Raw genomic sequence first — 21828 nt, 5'->3', positions numbered from 1 at the left:
AAGATAGCACATTGGCCAAATGGTATAATTAGGTTACGTACATTCTTTGTGGCAGACAAAAATACCGAGAGAAATGACAGGATAGTTCTGTCTCTAAAATATCTTCATTGTACATTTTTTCTACATTGTAGAGTAGACTCATACGTCATCAGGGTTTGAGGAGTGGGATTATACTACAATCTTTGCCAATATTTAAGAGAGTAAACGCCTTCACTAAAAACATTCTGGAGTTGCCCAAGTCTTCTCAGATTCACTCAAAACCCCTGCTCTCTTTCTTTCTTTCTGCTCTGTCTGATCAGATGTGCCAGCCAGGGCAATTCTCTCTCTGATGGTTGAACATGCTGTGTATTTACCCACATGATATCCCTGCAGCTGATATCAAACCCAAGACCCTTATGGACCATATATAGCAGCTTTTTCAAGGGAGTTTTACAGGATCTCCCCTCTGGCCGATCCAGAAAGAGATGTGCAAATGCCCTCTCAGCAGGGTGCCAGTCTCTGTGGATCCTACAGGTCCTAGTATATTAATCTGCAATGGCTCCAAGTTTCTCAGTGATCCTTTAGGGTTCAGGAAAAGAACTGCATTCCTCTATTCCTGAACCTCTTGGGTTCATTAAACACACAGCTCTTTGTTCTCCATTGTCATTAACAATAGGACTTGTCACTTTTTTGTTTCAAAATGTATTTATGAATCCAGTGATTTATCATTTAAACCCTGCTTTTGAGTAGCAGTGCCTACACTTTAATTCTCTCTTCCAAATAAAAGATAAAAGACCAGTGAATAGCAGTTTCTGCTTTTGGTCCCTTGCAGGAAAGCCTTGAGCTTTAGTCAAAGATAGTCAGGAATTCAAACACTCAGACTGCTTGTGAACTTGTGCTAACCCACAAACATATTTCAAGGCAATCAGAGTCAGCGGATGATGTTATTTTCCCAAAAACATATGGGTGGTGTGCACAGTATCCAAAGGGCTAATCTGACTAATGATCTTGGGCTGACTTGTGAGAATCGACTTGTGTGCTGGAGTATGGAGAGATGTTCCTGAATATTAGAAATGTGATAGATGAGGAAATGAAAGGAGTTCAAAGTGAAGGGGGAAGAACCCACATGAGTTCACAGAACTGAAGAAGGGAGGATAAACAGAAGTTCTTTGCTAATTAAACTTTCTTCCCATGATCTAAACCTGTATCTGATGGAGGTTTCTTTTAATCTCTTATCAGACATATTCTCCAGTATGACCCAAGAGGACACTACGGTACAGCATGGTAGACCCTGTTCCATGTTCCACTGGGTTTAGCACTGTGCGCCAGCCCTTATGCCCTTTACAGCATGTAGCTTGCATAACTACAGATGTTATTAGCTGACATGAGGCTATTCAGCCACAAGCCAAACTGTGTAATTGAATTGCCACCTCTGAGGTACAAAACAAAGGGACATCTGGGATAATCCTGAGCCCATCAAACTGGACAGCTGGCAGTGAATACTGAGCTGTTTGAGTTCTCTCACGATGTGCAATGCAGTTGCGTGTGCACAGCTGCTGTCCTCCCCTCACCTGTCTAGAAGTGCCCTTCTGCCTCTTCTTTCGGGTTGCTGTGAACTTGCAGACTGTGGCGCCCCGCAGCTCCCTTTGCCTTCTAAAACAGACTGAACCATTGCAACTGGTAACACAGGGGGTTCAGCACAGGCACTACAGCCAGGCAGTGGGACATCTGGCTCAGATGTGGCTTTCACTCCAGGACTAACTGGTTCTTCCTTGATCAGCATGTGGCATTTTAACCTGAACCAAAGAAAAATTTCAGCACCACACTCTCACGTATGAGCACCAAGGGTGTTGCTATTCGCATGAATGGGAAGGGTAGTTTCTGGTTTTAATCCAGCTCCCATACAGTGTTTATGTCACCCCCACCCTCCACTGTGTGGACACATTAACTCTGTCTATATCCAAGTTTATATTTTAATTTTGGGCCTATTGAAGTCAATGGAAAGACTCCCATTGACTTCAGTGGGTTTTGGAATAAGGATCAGCTTTTCTCAGAGATTTTTCCTCCTTGTGTATGCACATGGTCTCTTCTTATTTCCTCTACCAGGAGAAAATGGGGGTGGCCTCTTTTAATCAGCAAGAGCTGTCAAAGGCACAAGCATATGCATCACGTGCTGTGGCAGAAGGAAAACACCAACTGGGGAGTCTTAGATTTCAATTGTCAGATCAAGGAAAAGGCACTGGTATTTCATTTAACCTCACACACATATGGGGAATACTAATGGAATACTACCACTTTGGTGGTCCTAACCAAGGCTGCCATCCTGGCCATGCAACTCTGTGAGACTGCATGCTTTACATTTCACTTCTGTCTAAGGGTGTGTCTAGACTACAGTGTTTTTTTTTAAAGTGGGGTTTTTTTCGAAAAAAACTTCCCCTGTGTCTAGACTGCTGCTGCATTCTTTTGAAAGTAAATCGAAAGAATGCAGCAATTTTTTCAACTGTGGAAAACCTTGTTTTACAAGGAAGAACGCCTTTTTTCGAAAGTGCTCTTTCGAAAAAAGGCGCTATGTAATGCAAACTGTGCTTTTTTTGGAAAAAGAGAATCCAGACTGCCTGGGTGCTCTCTTTCAAAAAAGTGGCTTGCTTTTTCAAAAGTACTGGTTGTAGTCTAGACACTCTTTTTCGAAAGAGGCTTTCAGTCTAGATGTAGCCTCAAATACTGAGAGCACACCGCTAACAGGATTAAAGGATGATTCTGGAGCCTGCTGCTTTATTATTACTGTATTAACCTCCCATCTGAAATGCTCTTGAAATTGTGTGTTACCTACAAGCGAGATCAAAATGCAGAATATTTCCTGGAGATGTAGGACCAACTAGAAGGAATTATTGGTTCATGTTGCAAGAGAAGGTCATTAACACCAACTCAAGGGAGTGTCCTGGGAGTCTTCTGGGAGTGACCTGCATTAAGGTTATTATATATTAATTATTATTATTATTATTATCAGGGCTCAACAAATACACTCGCCCGCTCACCCGTGGCGAGTAGATTTTGCCAGGCGGCGAGTGCAGGGGTGGACTGGCCCAGTGGGCCGTTGTGACAGGCTGGCCAAAGCCCGCACTACGGGCGGCGCAGCCCCATCCGATCCGTCAGCCAGGCGGAGGAGCAGAGCACTGCCGGGGAGGGGGAACTGCGGCGATTCTCAGCGCCGGGCTGCCCGCGTGCAGCTGCGGCGCGAGGAGGTGGGGCGCCAGCAGACGATTGTAAAGGCGATGATTTTAGCTCAGCTCTGGCCGCGTGTCCCTGGCAGCTGGCTGCGGTGTGCGGCGCAGCCAGGCCCTGCCCTGCTGGCTCCAGGCCTGCCATGGCCCCAGCCCCTTCGCCGGCGAGAGACTGCTCCCGGCCGACCGCCCAACTCACTGCACCTGCCCCGCACCCCATCTGGCTCCCGCCGCCCATTCCCCACGTTGACCCTCCACCCTGGATCCCCTGCTCTCCCTCTGGCCCTGCGCCGCCCTTGCACCCTGCACCCTGCTCCCCCCAGCTCTGTGCTGCCTGTTCTCTGCACGGCCCTTAGACCCTGATCCCTCTGCCCCTCCCATTCCCCGCGTCCCGTTCCCCGTGCCTCCACCGCACCCCGCACACTGCTCCACCCCCCCATCCCTGCGTCCCTCTGGCTCTGTGCCTTCCGTTCCCCGCGCCACCCCTGTCCCCTCCTCCCCCTGCTGTTCCCTGCACCCCTCTGGCTCTGAGCTGTCCCTGCACCCTGTTTCCCCTGTGGGTCGGGAGTGAGGGGTGCTTGTCCACAGGGAGGGACTGGACAGGGAAGGGAAAAGGCTGCTGTGATCCAGCAGCAGGTGAAAGGGGGAGTTCACTTGAAGTGCCTTTGCCTTTATGGAAAAAAATGAATGAAAATGCTATTTGTTATTTATAGGGCTAAAATGCTGGGACAAAAATGAAAACAAACAAAAAAAGTTGCAAAATGCAAACATGTAAAAGAAAACAAAAAAAGGGGGGGGGAAATGTTTTGCTTGGGGCAGCAAAAAACCTAGAGCTGTCCCTGGTGGAGGGGAAGGAGCTGGGCTGGGCTGTGGGGAGAGGAGGGGAGGGGGAAAATATGGGGAAGGGGCTTGTGCTAAGGGGAGGAGAGGGGAGGAGGTTAGGAAAAGAAGAAGAAGAAAGGGGAAGGCACCAAGGGACAGGGGTGCAGGAGAGACAAATCCCAGAGGGCCAAGTGGAGACAATGAGGAAAAGGGCAGGAGGGGAGAGGTGTCAGTGGGAGGGGGGGAACAGGGTGATGCTGGGAGAGGAGAGGGTAAGGGCACTGGGGGCTAGAGGGGAGAGGGGAAAGTGCTGGGAGAAGGCTTGAAAGAAGGGGTGGGCATGAGGAAGGTGGAGATGGAGCAATGCATGTGTGAGGGCACAGGATCATGAGGGGAATGAGGGAAGATGGTTGTGAGGGGGTGGGTATCAGGGAAAAAGAGGGCAAAGAAGGCAGGGGTAGTGAGGGAAGGGGGAAGCATCAGGAGGGTGCAGGTGCCAGGAGATTCTGGGGGTGAAGCAGAAGGGCAAGCACCTGCAGGGGATGAACCAGCACCAGAGGAGAGAGGCAGGGCAGGTGTAGAGGGAGGTGTTAGGAGAGGGGATGAGGAGGGGTAGCTCACATGATCAAAGTGGGGCTACTGGAGGAGTAGGCACAGGAGGGAGAGAAGGGCTGGTGGAGGGGGGCAGGTCTCAGGAAGGCTGAGGGCAATGGGAAGGGCAAGAGTCAGGACAGCAGAGGAGAGTGAGGGGCTGGGGGGCAGCAGGCACCAGGGGAGCTGATGGAGCAAGGGGAGGAGACATGGCAGCAGAGAGAAAAGGTAGACATTTATAAGATATGTATTAATAACTTGGGTGATATTTATTAAGAACATATTAGTAACTACTGTTCTTATTCTTATTAGGAATTTATGCCATTAAAAACACTTTTTGTGGGGGAGGGTGGCGAGTCCCTTTTTTGTCTGGTGAGTAGGGTTTTCCATAATTTGTCGAGCCCTGATTATTATTAATAGTAATAGTAATAGTAATAATAATAATAATAATAATAATTATATTGGACCAGATTTTCTGATGGCATAATTCCATTCACTTCAACAATGTATCCCGTCAGATATCTTACACATGTGAAAAAGGTGACATCCATATGATACATCTATTTTACATGCTCCTTGGACCACCTCACCTGCACTCTGAGCACTATTCCACACCTCAGCATTCAATGTAACACTCCAGTCTGCTGGGGAATTTCAAGCTGCAGCCCTGCTTATTTAAATTAACCTGCCAGAGAAATATTTCCCTCTTTTTCCTATTGTGTAGCTTCCTCCTGTCTAACCCGTTTGAGGCCCAGGATATGGGCAAGTTTGGACACAGCCCAGAGACAGGATTTCTACAAGTAAAATTGTTACACTGGCTTTGTTTATTATTTGCAGCCATGTAGGATTAGAAACAGAAGCTTAGGTTTTCAGAACTGACTGAAGGATTGAGACACCCATTCTCATTAAAATTATAGCTGATTTGAAAGTCTCAGACTGAAGTATTATCCCATTGGAAAGAGAAGATTTATCCTTTTCCAATGGAACCAGGCTTCAATTCTAGCCATAAAAAAGATCTAAGCCATTAGACTTTAAAATAAAATAGTGACATCTTTATGTGTAAAAAACTACTATGTGTTTTTAGAAGTTTTGTATGATCCCCAGAGCAGCTGAACCCAAAGTAACTAAGGCAATTAACTCTATAGGCAGAGTGATACAAAAACAATCACAGATAAAAAGCGATCAGACTTCACAACTTGTTGCTGTAACACATGTAGTATATACAACATATGTGATGGGGTATGATATTACAAAGACTTCCTCAGCACAAATCTGGGATCACCAGAACTCATGAATGGCAAGCACCTATCAAAAGCTCATGCTGATAAAATCTTTATCATGCACCACAACATCATTCATTCATCATATCTGTCTTGTTATGAGACTTCTCTCCAGTGAGCTGATTTTATATATGTAAATAGCTCATTAACAAAGTGTCAGTAGATGGCGCTCAAGAATAAGCAGCATTGTTATACGCTGAAAATTATTTTTAGAGAGTAGATCTTCCCCATAGAACTAACCATGTCTCTAACTAATTTTATGGATGGTGAAATTTCAATCAGCATCTACAGGTCTTTTCCAGAGAGTAGCTGCCCTGCCTGTTAGCTAGAGAGACTGACTGCATACCTTTCAACAGTCCAGGCACACTGCATGGCCATAATTATAGGTTATAACGTTATCACTAACCCTAAAGCCTCTGAGTATCTAAAATGGCCAATAGGAAAAGTTAAGCTATCTATTCTAACTCTGAAATAGCTCTGTGTATTTGGTTACTGTAGCTTTCTGGAATCTTTGCACATTGACCTAAAAGTTCAAGAGCACTTACGGCAGTCTTCTCTATTCCTGATTATAAGGAAGATATTCCGTTTGATTTTAGTGCTTCCTAACCAAAACCAAAAGGAAGATCTTGCTTTCTTTTTCTCTCTCAAAATAAAACCTACAAAACCAGACATCTTAAGCCTAGACATCGTATTTTGCTGTAGTTATTCATGACCTTGAACAGATCTCTAAGGGTACGTCTACACTACATGCCTCTGTCGGCAGAGGCATGTAGATTTGTTTGTTCAGCAAAGGTAAATGAAGCCGTGATTTAAATGATCGCGGCTTCATTTACATTTACATGGCTGCCGCGCTGAGCCGACAAACAGCTGATCAGCTGTTTGTCGGCTCGCCGCTAGTCTGGATGTTCCCCCTGTCGACATCAAAGCCCTTTGTCGGCAGCCCCAGTAAACCTCATCCCACGAGGAATAACGGGGCTGCCGACAAAGGGCTTTGATGTCGACAGGGGGAACGTCCAGACTAGCGGCGAGCCGACAAACAGCTGATCAGCTGTTTGTCGGCTCAGCGCGGCAGCCATGTAAATGTAAATGAAGCCGCGATCATTTAAATTGCGGCTTCATTTGCCTTTGCCTACAACCCTAATCTACATGCCTCTGCCAACAGAGGCATGTAGTCTAGACACAGCCTAAGAGTGTGTCTACACTGCAGGGCTTAACTTGAAATAAGCTACAGAAATTGAGCTACGTCAATTATGTACCTATTTCAAAGTCGCTTATTTAAAAATTGGGAGCATCTACACAGCTCTTATTTCGAAATAGAGCACTCTTCCTCCGACTTCCATTACTCCTTGTACAATGAGGGTTACAGGAGTCAGAGTAAGAAGTCCTTCAGCTTGACTGTATTTTGACATTATGTCAAAATAACTGCTTGCTGTGTAGACGCAGACTAAGTTATTTCAAAATAATGTCGCTGCGTAGACGTACCCTAAGAGTGTCTCCACATTCTGAGCTGGGGTTTGTAATTGTCAGATGAAGGCAACATACCCATGCCAGTTCTCATGGAACTAGTGTTCTAAAAAAAAAGAACAGCAACAGTTGTGAGAGTGGCAAGAGGGGCTAGCTATCAGAGTATGTCAGGCATCTTGGATGGGTATATACTGGCGTAGCTTCCCCATGCTACAGCTAATGATGCCATGGCTAGCACCCTTGATAGTATAGGTATGTCTCCCTGAGCTTGGAATTACACCCATAGTGCAATGTACAGACTAGGGATATGAACATGTACCCGTTTACATGATTAACTGATGAGCTTGGGTTTGTTGGTTAATCCTAACGGTTACCTGCAGCTCCCCTTCCCCACACTGTCTCTGTATCGGGGGGAGGGGCAGGAGGTGGGAGCCAATGTACGTGGGGACTGCTGCCTCTGTATCGGGGGGAGGTGGTAGGGGTGGGGACACAGGCAGGGGAGCCAGCTGCAGAACCACCTGGTCCCTCCCCCCGCGGCCTCCCACAGAGGCAGCAGCAGGGCGGGGGGTGAGGAGGCAGGGAAGAGTAAGGAGCCAGCTTAAAAGCCAGTTCCCCACAAGCACCAGATCCCACCTACCCCCCCTTCCCCGCCACACCATGTGTAAACATGTAACCACTGCACATTTCAGCGGTTACAGGTTTACAAAAATAAATGCATATCATATCCCTTGTACAGACACACTCGTAGTTAATAATCACAATAACGTTCTTTACCTGTCACCCTCCGGAGGAGACTGAAGCGACACAACATTAGGTGGTGATGCTTCAGTCACATCTGATATGACTGGCCCTCCAGCAAGAGCAGGACTGGTTAAGCATGAGGTAGGTTCTGTAGCTGGCTGGAAAAGAAAATACAAAATGATCAGTTTTGCGATGCACCAGGAAGAATTAAGAAGTCTGTTATGTTAGTTCTACACTGGCTCATCAAGGGACAAAGATGGCTTACTTACTTGCAATGACAATTTTGGCTCATCCCCACCCAATGCCGGGAACTTTCACAATTGCCTTGGGGAACCCAGCAGCTCAGGACAGAATGGGGCATTTTGATCTCCCAGAGCATCCCGCTGAGGCGGGACAGCTACACCACTCCTCCTACAGGGAGGAGTCCTAGTCCTTATTACCCTGCAGAGTCCCATTGCATGCAATGTTTGGTACTGAGCACTATGTCTGGTAGTAACAGTTTGCAGGATTGGGCTCTCTGGGCAAATCCTGCTTCTGTCACTCACAAGAGCAATTCTCTGGCAGTCAATGAGGTAATTGGTGGAACTACTCACATGAGAAATGTGCACAAGGCATAGTAATCACCTCAAACCCCTCTCCCACCCACACACCTACTACAATGCATCTATAAAATAACAATCCAATTAGAATGACAGCTCCAGCAGGATTTTAATGTAGACAGAATATGATTACCCACATTTATATTTTCCCAAGGCCTTCCTCATGGCTGAAGGATCTATGAGACCTTTAAATCTCTGGAAGCAGTCAGGACCTTATTTTTATGTCTCAGATGAAAGACCAACAACTCAGCATAACGCTCTTTCTCTGTAGTTATGTATAGTCTCTGCTTACTGTGCCCATTGCCTGGAAATTCATCTTGTCTAAACAAATATAATCTATGGCAGCCATGCTGGACACGGTAACCAAAACAATCACTGGTTACATAGTTATGAAGCTATGGATCCTGAAGATCTGTTGTCTTCTCACTTGGACAGGAAGCCTCAGTTTCTAGTTGCTCTATGAACTGCTCCTGCCCTGGGGCTTCAGGGTCCTAATCTGGAAAGCTAGGAAGAGGCTACCGGCTCCATATTAATATGGAGGGTTGTTTTGGGTAGGATTTTTATATTAGAGCCCAGGAATGGGATATTGGGACTCGTGCTCCTTAGAAATCTGGAGTGGCACCTCCTCTCTACTCCGGCCAGAGCCCCTTTGCACTCTCATCCAGCCAGGGAACAGCCGGGAAGGGCAGCCAGAGAGTGCGATGGGCACTCTTTCACTGCAGAGTAGTAAAGAGTCAGATCAATAAAATGTAACTTCGCAAATCTCTCCACTAATGTCACATTGGCAAAACTTGTATTCTCACTGAAGAGAGTTACCTATGCAACCAGTCCATGCACAGAAATGTCACATTTTCCACAATGGATAAGGACAAACCATGACAAAAAGAAAGACTGAAACAAAGGTCCATGTTTAGAAACAAACCTACCGACTGAATGAAATAGGAATCGTGAAGGGGGTCCACAGACAAATGTCGGCTGAACTTCGATACTTGAGGAGCGGAATTTCCATCATCTAGCATCAGAGGTCTGTGGCGAGAAGGAGAAATAATATTTTATCTCAGCCTTGTATTAACTGTCTGTCACCTAAGTACAAATGCCAGAAACATTTGACTCAATGGTTGGCAGCAATTGGAAGCTTCTCCATGTTCATGTCTTATTTTCTTCTGCTGTCAGGTGCTTCCCTGTCTTGTGTCATGGACAGTGAAGTGAAATGATAATGTTATGTAATGTAGTTTTGGATAGATCACCAAGCACAGGGGACCTTTCATGTCCATACAGAGGGGACAGAACCTTGGTTTTCCAGATCGAATCTGAATGATCACATAGGATAAATAATTCAGAACTTTATTTATATTTCCCAGAAGACAGAAAATTTGAAACAATCCTGCCATTTCCAGGGAGCTCTAGGTATATCATATCTGAGGCTTGGACCACCAAACCATCCATCCCATTTATTTTACTTTGCACAGGCTGCAAATCTATTATTTTAATAATTTGAATTAGGAAACCTATTAACTCAGCAACATTGTTAAAGGGAAGTTCATTCTTAGTGAAGGCCCTGGCAAGCTACCAGGTTCCAGTGAGAGCCAAGCATCCGATCAAACCTTCAAGAGCACTTTTGCCTTCTTACCAGAGGTTTGAAAAGAAAATCTTTTCTCCCATTAAGCTTTGTGTGAATTTCTGTTACTTGCCCATTAGATCTAGTTATCTTGTCTAAATTCTGAGCTCAGTTTTGGAATCTCACCCTGATTCTGTCCAGACATACAACATAACCCAAGTATTTCAATAAGCCAAATTTCAGTTCACTTAGACTGAAGCCTAAATTCCACTGCAGTCACATCAGTGCTCCATATGTATTCTACATAGAAATAAGATATTTATTAATTAATGGAATAGAGAAAATGAATAGAATCTATGGGAATGCTTCTTTCCAGAAAAATTACAATGTTTTCTGAGTGTGCTGCATTGTATATTTTAAGAAAGAATTTTCATAAAGCACTGTACATTATCCAGGAAAATAATTTCATGGTGCCTCTTCAATGGTTCAGCTTGCCAGGTTATGCTGTATATTGCCTGTTAAAGATATTAGCACAAAGGGAACATTTTGAACTGCCCTGGCTTCTTGGAGATGACTGCGGTATTTTGGAGAGCCCCATCTTCAGTGAATCTTCCATTGCATATGCTGCACAGTCGCTAGGCCCCTTACTACAGATGGCCCTTGTGAACGATTTCAAAAGTGACAAGTGGTGATGGATATCTCTGTTCGCAAGGGGAGGGGGAAATGAAATACCTTAAAGGAGCTTGATTAGTACAAAGTGCTGAGCATCCATCAAAGTGCTGAGCCCCCATGTGAAAATCAATTCCCTTCATGGGGTCTCAAGCTGGGACCTTAAAAACTGAAGCAACCAAAACCTTTTGAAAATTTTGGCCACAATTGATCTTTCTTGGTGTTCCAAGGTTTAGTCCTTCCTTAGGCATAAATATCGCTAGAAACGCCATGCTTTGCTCCTGGCTTAACTCATATCTGCAGCTCTTGCTCTGGCTCACACAAAGACTGCAGCAGGAGGGTCCTGCTTCAATTCAAACATTCATGCTTTCTTTTCATTGGCTTTCCTGACGTCCTGCCAACACTTCCTGGAGACTCTTACAGACCTATTGTCTCTGGGTTCAACCCTTACAGGCAATTTAGTTAACTGAATAGCTGGGATGCTCAGCAAAAGGTAGTACCTCTCCCTTTTGTCACATCTGGGCACTAAGATAATTGCCTTCATCACCATAGTATTTGAGCACCCCACAATGATTTAGCCTCACATTATGCCTGTGAAATGGGGAACCATCATCCTCATTTTGCAGCTGGGGAACTAACACATAGAGAAATTATGTAACTTGCTTATGGCAGAGCAAGGAACCTATTAGCCTAATCCCAAGGCCACCCACCCGTCCTCCCCTAAAAGCCTCTGTACTTTTCTTTAAATTGTAAGTGCCATAGGGCAGTGAATGTCTTTTTTCTGTCTGGTATGGAGTTGGCCACACTGCCAGTGCTTGCTAATACTAACAAATAACACACAAGGAAAAGGACAGTGGGCAACTGGAAGTCTGAGTAGAAAGACTTCTCAGGCGGATTCCTGTTGTTTTACTCTATGAAAAAAACAATGGGGGATGTTTTGAATAGGCATACAGGAAAGTGACTATTTCAGGAAGCACATTATTTTAAATAAAGCAGACAAGCACATTAATCTCCTTGAAAAACAGAACCTGATGCTGAATGGCAGACAGCTGAGCCTGCAAGGGGTCACTAATCCTCTTAACAATAAACTGGCCTGTAGGTCTCACTTTAGAGGTTAGCCCATTCTTTCTGCATCCTCTTGTTAGGACATTTCTCCACCATTGCTAATATTTAAAACAAACAGAACAAAACCAAACAGAACCCAACACTTGCCTGGCTTCTCCCTCTTGTTTTATAGAGAAATTGGCTCTAGTTCTCCCACTTCAGCAGATTGGTTAGTTGGGTACTCTAGTTCAGGAACACAGGAAGCCTATAGGGTTACACCCATTACATCTAGCATAACAAGTGTGTTTTTATCTTAGTCTATTTCCATGCACCATCTAAACTTTGTAAGTTTTGTAAATAAAAGTATTTTCAAACCAGAGAGACTACCATCTTCTAGAGCAGGGCTACTTATCACGCAGACCATTTGGGTTTACATGGGGCTCAACACACAACCCGTGGGTGGGACTCTTTGAACATGCTCCACAACAGTGAGGCATCTCCCAGGCGGGGTGAGCACTGAAAGACGCAAGCGGACAGACTGGCTGGAACATATGGGTATAGGGCTTTGGCGTTTCTAGCCCCCCAGGGAAGAGGTGCCAGGATCGCCAGGACATTGTGGGAAGTGCTTTGTATTCATGCCCGCCAGTGTGAAAGAAGCTATTTCCATATATATTTGCATGTATATGTAACCACACTTAAGTTGCAGTCCTCAATATGTGCTGTGAGTATCATTGTGGCCCCCAGGGCTTCCAAAGTTGAGTAGCCCTGTTCTAGAGGTTATGGTCAGTGCCTGTCTCTAACAACGAGATAGCGTCTGTGCTTCACCTAGGCTTGGTGCAGAATATGCCATTAGCTTGCAGAGCTGAAGAAGAGCTCTGTGCAAGTTAGATAGCAGGTCTCTTCCAACAAGAGAAGTTGGTCCAATAAAAGACATTACCTCACTCGCTTTGTCTCTCTGGGCCAACATGCCCACAACCACACTGCACACAACATGGAAATAGGAAGACAGTGCTTATCTCAGGGCTCAATATTTTATTGATTCTAAGGCAGATTCCATGACACTACTACAGCTAACTGCAGCTCGAACCCTGAATCGGCTAGATGGCCTGAGTACCTGAGCTACACTGGCAGGACTGTGCAGCAATAGCAGTAGCTGTCCAATGCTTACACCTACATTGACAGCCATTCCGGGGCCTGCCTTGTTCCTAGACTTGCCCCACCACTGTTCCTACTGTGTTCTCAGTCCTGCAGCTGTCTTGCTCCTGCTCAGCAACAGCCTGGCTCCCCCGCTTGGGGTATGTCTACACTACCCTCCTAGTTCAAACTAGGAGGGTAATGTAGGCATACCGCACTTGCAAATGAAGCCCGGGATTTGAATTTCCCGGGCTTCATTTGCATAAGCGGGGAGCCGCCATTTTTAAATCCCCGCTTGTTCGAACCCCGTGTAGCGCGGCTACACGGGGCTCGAACTAGGTAGTTCGGACTAGGATTCCTATTCCGAACTACCGGTACACCTCGTTCCTCTTTCTAGTTGTAGAAGCCGTATCTGTAACTTAAATGCAACCTGAAATATTTGATATGCGTGCAAGTTCAGTGGCCTTATTTTAATTAATTGACTATTTTAGTTAGATGGAGGCCAATCCTGCTCCACTGATGTCAATAGGAAAATGTCCATTGGCTTCAAAGGCAGCCAGATCAGGCCCTCCATTAGTTAGGCTGTCCCTCTTTCAAATAAAAGTCAGAGCAAGCTGACATGGTGATTCTCTAAAGGCCACTGAATGAGGAGTGTCAGCAGGTCTGACTCAGCAGTTCTGCCCCATTCATTTGTTATCATCACGGTGCCTGAGTCAGGTGACTTCCCACCCCACTCTGAGCTGAGCTGGTGTTTTTAATGAAATGTGAGCATTATCTCGTTGTGTGTGTGTGTGCATGCCACACAAGGGTACATACAGTTTTCTCTTTATCCCAGCGCCGTTGGGGTTTGATTGGAGCTGGCCAAACAGAAAATGAATCAGCTGTTAGGGGAGATCAAAATCAGGTGTTAATCAGCAGTGGTTCAGCAGTCCATACTCCAGAGCACCTTTCATATTATGTACATCCCTCCACCCTACTTTACCATGGGATTTTCCAGGTTATAGAATCATAGAAATGGTGAGGTGGAAGAGTCCTGTGTGAAGTAGGACCAAGCAGACCAGCCCTGGCAGGTGTTTGTCAAACTCTTTCTCTATAATCTCCAGTGATGGAGACTCCACAGCTTCCTTGAAAGCCTATTCCAGAACTGAAACTACCCCTAGAATTACAAGGAGTTTTCTAGAATGGGGTAGAGTATTCAAATCAGATTGTATCAAGTGACTCAGCCTGAAAAGGTACAGGAACAGCTTGCATACTTAAAACTCATGAATATTTCTGTGCATGGAACAGTGCACCTTCTTTCCACCCATACGGCCCAATGTGCATGCACAGGACTAGCTAGCTTACCACATGCATAAGTAGTCCCCATTTACATGCCACCACACAATATGGGCTTTGTGGAGCTGCCCCTCCCCCAGAGAAGCTCCATGAGGAATTCATACATTTTTAAGGCCAAAAGGGACCACTGTGATTATCCCGTCTGATCTCCTCAGAAACACAGAACCTTGAATTTCACCCAGTATTACCCTCAACCAGCCCAATAACTCTGGAGGCTGAATGGCTCTATAAGCAGCCACTCAAACACGTCTCCATGCAATGGGCCAGTTTTGCTGTCCAGCATGTCAGAAGGGCAACTGATTGGTGCCTCAGAAATCACACAGAGAGACTTCAACTGTGCCTGCATACACAAAGGATGCAGCTTTGCACCTTTTCACAGCCTTTCCACTGAGGCCCCTAGAATAGGGCTTAATCTGAGCCTGAATGCTTTGAAATCTAAGGGAAAACATGACCTTCCCTGTCTCAGTGTGCAGACAACCTCACGTGAGCCACTCCACAGAAAGGCTGTGGCAGTTAACTGAAAAGTCTGAGAAGGACAAGCACAGTGTTGCGGTGCAGTGCCTACTGGTAAAAACGAGAAAGTTCTGCCTGCCTAAGGAGATAACATTGCTGCAAAATCTGTAATGTTCCCTGTTCTTAGTAGTGACTTCAGCAGGGACAGACTCCAGGGTCTTATTCTTCAGGCTTTGCTCCCCTTGGTGAGAGCTGCCTCACTCACTAGCTTCAGCAGCACAGCTCGTGTGCGAAGATTCACAAATGAGAGGCAGGTTGGACAACCTAGAGCAGGGCTACTCAACTCTGGAAGCCACGAGGGTCACAACGATACTCACAGCACATGCAGAGGGCCGTAACTTAAGTGTGGTTGTATATACATGCAACTATATATGCAAATATATGCAAACAGCTTCTTTCACACTGATGGGAATGAATACAGAGCACTTCCCATAATGCCCCAGCGCTCCCGGCACCTCCTCCCTGGGGGCTAAAAATGCCAAAACCCTGTACCTGTCTGTTCCAGCCAACCCGTCTGCTTGAGTCTTTCAGTGCTCACCCCACCTGGGAGACGCCTTGCCGCTGTGAAGCGTGTTCCCAGTGGAGGCCATGTTAAAAGGCCTTCCACTCACAAGCCATGTGTTGAACCCCACATAAACCCAAACCGCACTGTGGGCTGCAAACAAATGGGCTGTGTGCTGCAGGCTGTGTGTTGAGTAGCCCTGTCCTAGAGAATGTACAGGCTTTGTGACAATTTTACTGCAAATGCACACAGAGCTAGGGAGAAAACTGGGCAAGGCCAAAAGTATGTAGTCAACACCCATAGCCCAAGGTATTACTGATGAGGACTATCCATACAAAATGGAAAACGCATAAAATGCTCCATTTTCTTCTCATTGAAACCAATGAGAGCTTTGCACTGATTTCAACGTAAGCAGTATCAGGCTCAAAATGCCCATCACTCACCTACACACATTGTGTCCTAAAGTCACAGGGATCAATAAGAAGAAATACAAATTGATCTGCTTAAGGATTTTACCTTTCTTTATACATGAGCACAGAGCTAGATGCTGAGTTTAAACTTCCATACTTTCCTGGGGCTGCCCTGCTGTAAAAGCAGATAAAGGAAAGGCAATACAATTCTCCACCTGTCATGCAGAGCTCCTATTTGCACCCAGAAGAACCATGCACAATGCAATTAGGAAAGGGGGAAAATACATACACAGTAATGACAGTATGTGTGCAATGACAGTAATTTTTTATATTAAAAAATATAATGTAGGATCTGGACTGGAACAGGAGATTGAACTACATTTATCTGATAGTCTGTGTAACACAATTCAATACTTTACAGGGGTCTGAGCTGAGCTGGTCTGATCGCTACCTTGTGGATCACTTTCTGTTGCTGAGAATGATTCTGCCTGAGAGATACAATTTCCCGCCACAGGACTTCATTTTGCCTGAAAGGGAAACAGAAACATCCCCTGAACACACAGACTTGCATTCACACTATCTTGGCACAAGAGTTGCCAACTCTGTGATTTTATATAGCAATATTTGGTATTTTTCTAACAACCCCAGATGCTGGAGTCATGATTGTCTGAGAATCTCAACCTTCATACTATATATTTTTAAAATTAGTAGTTGGCCTTCATGGTTTCAGAGAAAACTTGAAAATATAACCCTTCGAAGTTCAACAAACATAAGGCAAATAAAAGGAATCCAAAATAATCTGTGATTTCTGACTGGTTTGGGTTGGCAATACTACACTTCTTTCCACGTCAGCAGAAATGGCACTCACAACCCCAATGAGATATTATCAAAGGATCAAATTTCAAAGGAGTATCTCAAATTGTGTCTGCAAATCAAATTGTCCATCTACACATATCCTGAATACAAGATACACCCGTTTTATGTGAGCAATTTTATAGGCTTTCTTGAATATTTGGCTTCAACGGTCTTCTTTATAATGCTAAGAATTAGTGAATACAGCATGGAGGCTCCATCCTTAGTGGATGATTCTGCGCCTTCATTCTCAGTGCCTTAGAACTTGGCACAAGGCAAGTTATAGACAGAGCTAATTGAGTAAGTCATTGGGAAAAAATATCCAGTGAATACAGCCCTTTTATTTGCTCACAACTCATTTGTGAATGTACCTCAAATCATTATTTGTAGGTATTTGTGGAATAGTTTAAAGGTATTTTTCAGCCTGTGGGCTGTTTGCAATCTGTTTGTGTTGACTCCTCATTATTTGTGGTGAGTGATTTTAATTCATTTACTGCAATTTTAAAGGTCTTCTTTTATATAAAAATACAAATTAAAAATGGAAAAGAAGCTCAAAACCTAATACTTCATTGAGCATAAAACAAACATTTACAGCACAGAAAGGATTTGTTTTAAAGATCATGCTGGATTTTCATTATATAATCCCCAGAGGTCCAAATGTCTTACAAATATTCCCCAAGGTTTGCAACTATGTCATGAAGTACACATGGAGGAGCAATGGGACTGAGTTCAACTCACTGCTTCATGTCCTGCATTTGACACTCCATGTTCTCCTGCTGACTTCTCAGAATCTGGACTTCATAGAGCAACCTGCTAAGATCTTCCTGCCGCATCTTCGTTTCCTCGCTTTTAACAACGGATACCTGACAAGAGCATATCGGACAGAATTTAGTACCGCAAGATGTTATGCACAGGGGTGAGAGCTTTGCGATGGTTTCTAAGCAGCTGTATCAGCTACAGACTGGGCTAATAAGTGATGATATATATTAAAATAGGAGACACAGTTTTAAGAGTCTGGGGTGACCCCATGGGGTTGTATCTAGGGCACTGGAAAGTAAACAGAGGCTGATGAGGATGAAAAATTCCTTAATACGAAGTGTATTAGACTAGGGACTAGCATCCAAGTAATCTCATCACTGGAGTTATTTAGAACTGAGCTAAACAAAAAAGGTATTTTAAGGATTGATTCAGCACTAGTACTAAGGAGATGAACATCCCTAATTGTCAGCATTTCTGGGAAGTGAGGTTAGCTAATTTTGCAAGCTTTCTAGCAGCCTTCCATCTCCCCGCCCATTCCTCTAATGAAACCGGGAGACCCAATGCACATCACTCCCGCACAAGAAGGCACTCAATTCCCACCTTCCTTTTGATGTGATCCAAAAGGTGTTCATGGCCTTGTAGGAAATAAAGATGCTGGAACTCAGTGTCATCACGTTCAGGCTTGACAAGGCCACCCTGTTCTATATTTACCACTTTCCTGAAGCCATCTAAATATAAATAGAACTGGTGAGAACCCTGTAGATCATATAGATTAGGAAGAACAAAGAATGCCAATGTTTGAATTAGACTCCCCCCTCCCCTTACCCACCAAGCGTAGTTTCCTTTTTCCTGCTTCTAATTTCTGCCTGAGTAGATTTGGTATATATGCTGCAAAAAGCAAACCATTCATTTGTTAGCTCACATGGTCCTTAACATGCCAATGGCAGAGATGGGCCCGAGACGCTAATGTGTCTAGACAAATATCTCTCAAACCCAAAACTGGAGGCATCAGATGCTGAGATGGTAGTACAATCTCCACGGCCAATTCAACCCAGTGCCTCTCTGCTACTAATTAGTATCAGCTGTAATAATGACAACCCTTTTTTGTTACCAACTTGCCCATTCACTCTCATTCCACATGGGCTACTGAACAGATCTCAGATAGAGAAGTGTTTAAAGTAGGCTACATTTAAAATGCTGGTCTACAGCTGAAAAGGCCATTTCTAATCCTCACATGTACAGCCACAGGCCACCTTTACTTTGCAAAGCTTTTGTGAAAAATAAAAATGTAATTAAGGCTTATGAGGTGGCACAAGGACAAGGCACCTCATACATTCTAGTTAAGCCCTCAAAAGAGGACATACATAGGCCTACTGTTGTGCTGGCCCCAGCACAGAGGTAAATTTTACCCCCTAAATGCAGCATCTACTACTGGGCTATTTTGTTACAAAGAAACACTCCAGTGACACAAATCACATGTTCTGTGTTGCTTGAGGATTTTTAGAAATGGGACACATGAAATGTTGTTGAACTTCAACCGGTGCTTCAAAACCTTTCGAATGTTTTAAAACAAAGACGGCACCTACTTTTGGTATGCCTGGAAGTAACAAAATACTAGGCCAGTTCTTACAAAATCTCCATTCTGATTTTTTTACCAGAGATTTAGAAGGAGATTTTCAAAGGTAAAAATCAATTAGATGCCATTGACTTTCAGCAAGTCAGGCATCTAGCTGCCCCTTTGTGCCTCTGAAAACCTTTCCCTTGTCTGCACTGATGATTTTCCAAAACATGCCTAGGACTCTTTGATATTGGCTCAACCTATGAGCTATGCCATGATATGCTACATGAAACAGGGAAAATTGTACCAAGTGACCAGATAAGGAGCAAATAAAAAATGGTTTTCTAACAGAAAAGACCCCCTGCTAATGATGGAGGAGAACTGTCCTCAGTACAACCAAACTCTGGGCATGTGTGAAGATTGCGCTTTAAGTTTCTGCTACAGAGAAAGAACGTCTAGTAGGGTTTCTGAAAATTCTGACATAACATGTTACCTAGAGCAAATGACAAACTATGTGTCAACAGACTGACTGAATAAAAACCGAAAACTTTTGAAATGGAAACTTCATTCATTTACAACATACAATGTAAAGTAATCTGCGTGCTCTAATATAAGTACACCAGAAGGAAACCTGACCTCTGGGTTCTGGCGACAAGCCTCTCGGGACCTATGATATCTTTAATCAATCGGCAGCCTTCTAATAGCAATTCTTATCCAAATTGCCCAGCATTCTGTCTTTATAAGGGAAGGCCTTCATTTAAATAAATAATCCAGGCCACACACAGTTGGCACTATCTCATTTATATATACATAAGTTGCTGCTCAAATGTTAAATCTTAATATGATTTTATCTGAAGAAGTGAATTGTGCCCACAAAACCTCATGATTCTATCTATATATTTTGGTTAGTTTCTGTGGGTATGTCTACACTGCATCCCTAGTTCGAACTAGGGATGCAAATGGAGACAATCGAACTAGTTAATGAAGCGGGGATTTAAATATCCCGCGCTCCATTAACATGATCTCGCCGGCGCGCTAGTTCGAATCACAGCTGATTCAAACCAGGAAGTGCACACCGGGACATGTTAGTTTGGACTAAAGCCCTTAGTCCGAACTAATGTTACTCCTCATTTTTTGAGGTTTTTGCAAAGGCAGTGTTGGCAAGCCGCCACTTTTTTTCATTTTAATTTTTTTTTTAAAAATCAAGAACGGGAGTGAGGGCTCGGAAGAGCAGAGGCAAAGACGAAAGACTGCGGGGAGAGGGGGCGGAGCCTGTCTGCAGATGAGCCCGGGGGCTGCCGGGAAGGGAGGAAGGCAGGAGGGAGGGAGGGAGTCGATATTTAAATCCCCGCTTCATTAACTAGTTCGATTGTCTCCATTTGCATCCCTAGTTCGAACTAGGGATGCAGTGTAGACATACCCTAAGGTGCTACAAGACCATTTTAAAGGTTTTTGTAGTTACAGATGAACACGGCTTAATATGCTGGTTAAGGCACAAATTATTTAAGAAAAAGAATTTAAGAAATGATTCACATAATTTATCATTTTTCTTCTGTCCTCCATGCTGAGCCTGTGTGGAACACTGAGTCTCATATCTGGATTTTGTATTTTACACTTAAATGTATCTGTTATTCTTATGCTTAGTTAATTCTTTTCTTTCCCACATGATGTCTCCATTGTAGTGCATGCCAGGCACTGGAGTTTTACTTACACATGTTCAGTTGCCGGACAAAGCTGGCCATATTGTTGTGTTTGAAATACTTAGGCAGCACCTCCTTGGCAAACTGCCCTTGATCAAAGACGTGGAAGCTAGTGCCATTCTGCATAAAAGATAGAAAGAAAAGGAAAAAATTCACAGAGTAATTCTGGACTCCCAGAGGCATGTGCAAGCCAATAACAAGGGAGGTAGGCAGATGGAGTTACCTACTTAGAGCCATTACTCTCAAGATGGAATAAGGTAATCAAACACAGCGGGACTGAAATACAATGGTGGCAAGGACTGGGTAGCAGTGTAATCCAGTAGATAAGACACTGAATTTAGGAAACCTGGGCACTATTCTGGGCTCTGCCTCTTGCTTTCAGGGTGACCTTGGACAAGTCATTTCCCTGCTCCATGCCTTAGTTTCCCAGCTGCAAAAGGGAGGTAAAGATATGAACTTCCTTCATGAAGAGCTTTTATATCTAATAATTATATCTAATAATTACACTGAGACAGATTACTTCCATGGGACTTTGATTTTAAGGCAAAGGTCTCATGGGAAATGGTCGTGACTTCCTTTCTGTGAAGACATGAGTATGGCAAAGCCATGTATGTTGGGATGCAAAGTTAAGTGTATGTGCCAGCATGTGAGCAGGTAGAGGCAGTAAAAAGGTGACAACCACTTTACACTTGATTCCGGCGCTCAGCCACAGAGGAACTGGTTGCAAATTAGAAGGCTTCAAGACAGCTCAGGTGAAAGTGATCTTGAATGATATAGTTAAACTTGGCTTAACAGAGAGATCTTTGGTAAGCTTAGGGTGCCTCTACACTGCACTGTTATTTCGAGATAACAATGTGAGCATCTACACAGCCATTCCATATTTCAAAATAATTTCAAAATAACGGATGGTTTATTCTGAAATCTGTGAACCTCATTCTATGAGGAATAACACCTGTTCCGAAATAGCTATTTCAGAATAAGGCATGTATAGACGCTCCACTGCTGCTATTTCAAAATAGCCCCTTACCAGGGCCATTCTAAGTTATTCCTCCTCCGTGCCTCCTGGGGCTCTAAATCGAAATAGCACATTAGGAAAG

General features: G+C 44.3%; 1 protein-coding gene across 1 annotated transcript in view; it reads right to left on the bottom strand.

Annotated features, from left to right (window-relative positions):
* Positions 1–21828, bottom strand: part of HSF4 (heat shock transcription factor 4) — a 69222-nt gene that overhangs the window by 25030 nt on the left and 22364 nt on the right. The window contains exons 2-9 of the mRNA XM_089781439.1: positions 20743–20851; positions 18074–18201; positions 17453–17577; positions 16314–16389; positions 13919–13983; positions 9624–9723; positions 8132–8256; positions 1551–1775 (exon numbers count right to left, since the gene is read on the bottom strand). Of these exons, the coding sequence (XP_089637565.1) occupies positions 1551–1775; positions 8132–8256; positions 9624–9723; positions 13919–13983; positions 16314–16389; positions 17453–17577; positions 18074–18201; positions 20743–20851 (953 nt within the window). The remainder of the gene's footprint in view (positions 1–1550; positions 1776–8131; positions 8257–9623; positions 9724–13918; positions 13984–16313; positions 16390–17452; positions 17578–18073; positions 18202–20742; positions 20852–21828) is intronic.

This window comes from Pelodiscus sinensis, chromosome 12 (assembly GCF_052426305.1).
Source record: "Pelodiscus sinensis isolate ZL-2025 chromosome 12, ASM5242630v1, whole genome shotgun sequence".
Taxonomy (NCBI): domain Eukaryota; kingdom Metazoa; phylum Chordata; order Testudines; family Trionychidae; genus Pelodiscus; species Pelodiscus sinensis.
Note: the sequence above shows the minus strand (reverse complement) of the source record. Positions and strands in the feature narration are given on the sequence as shown.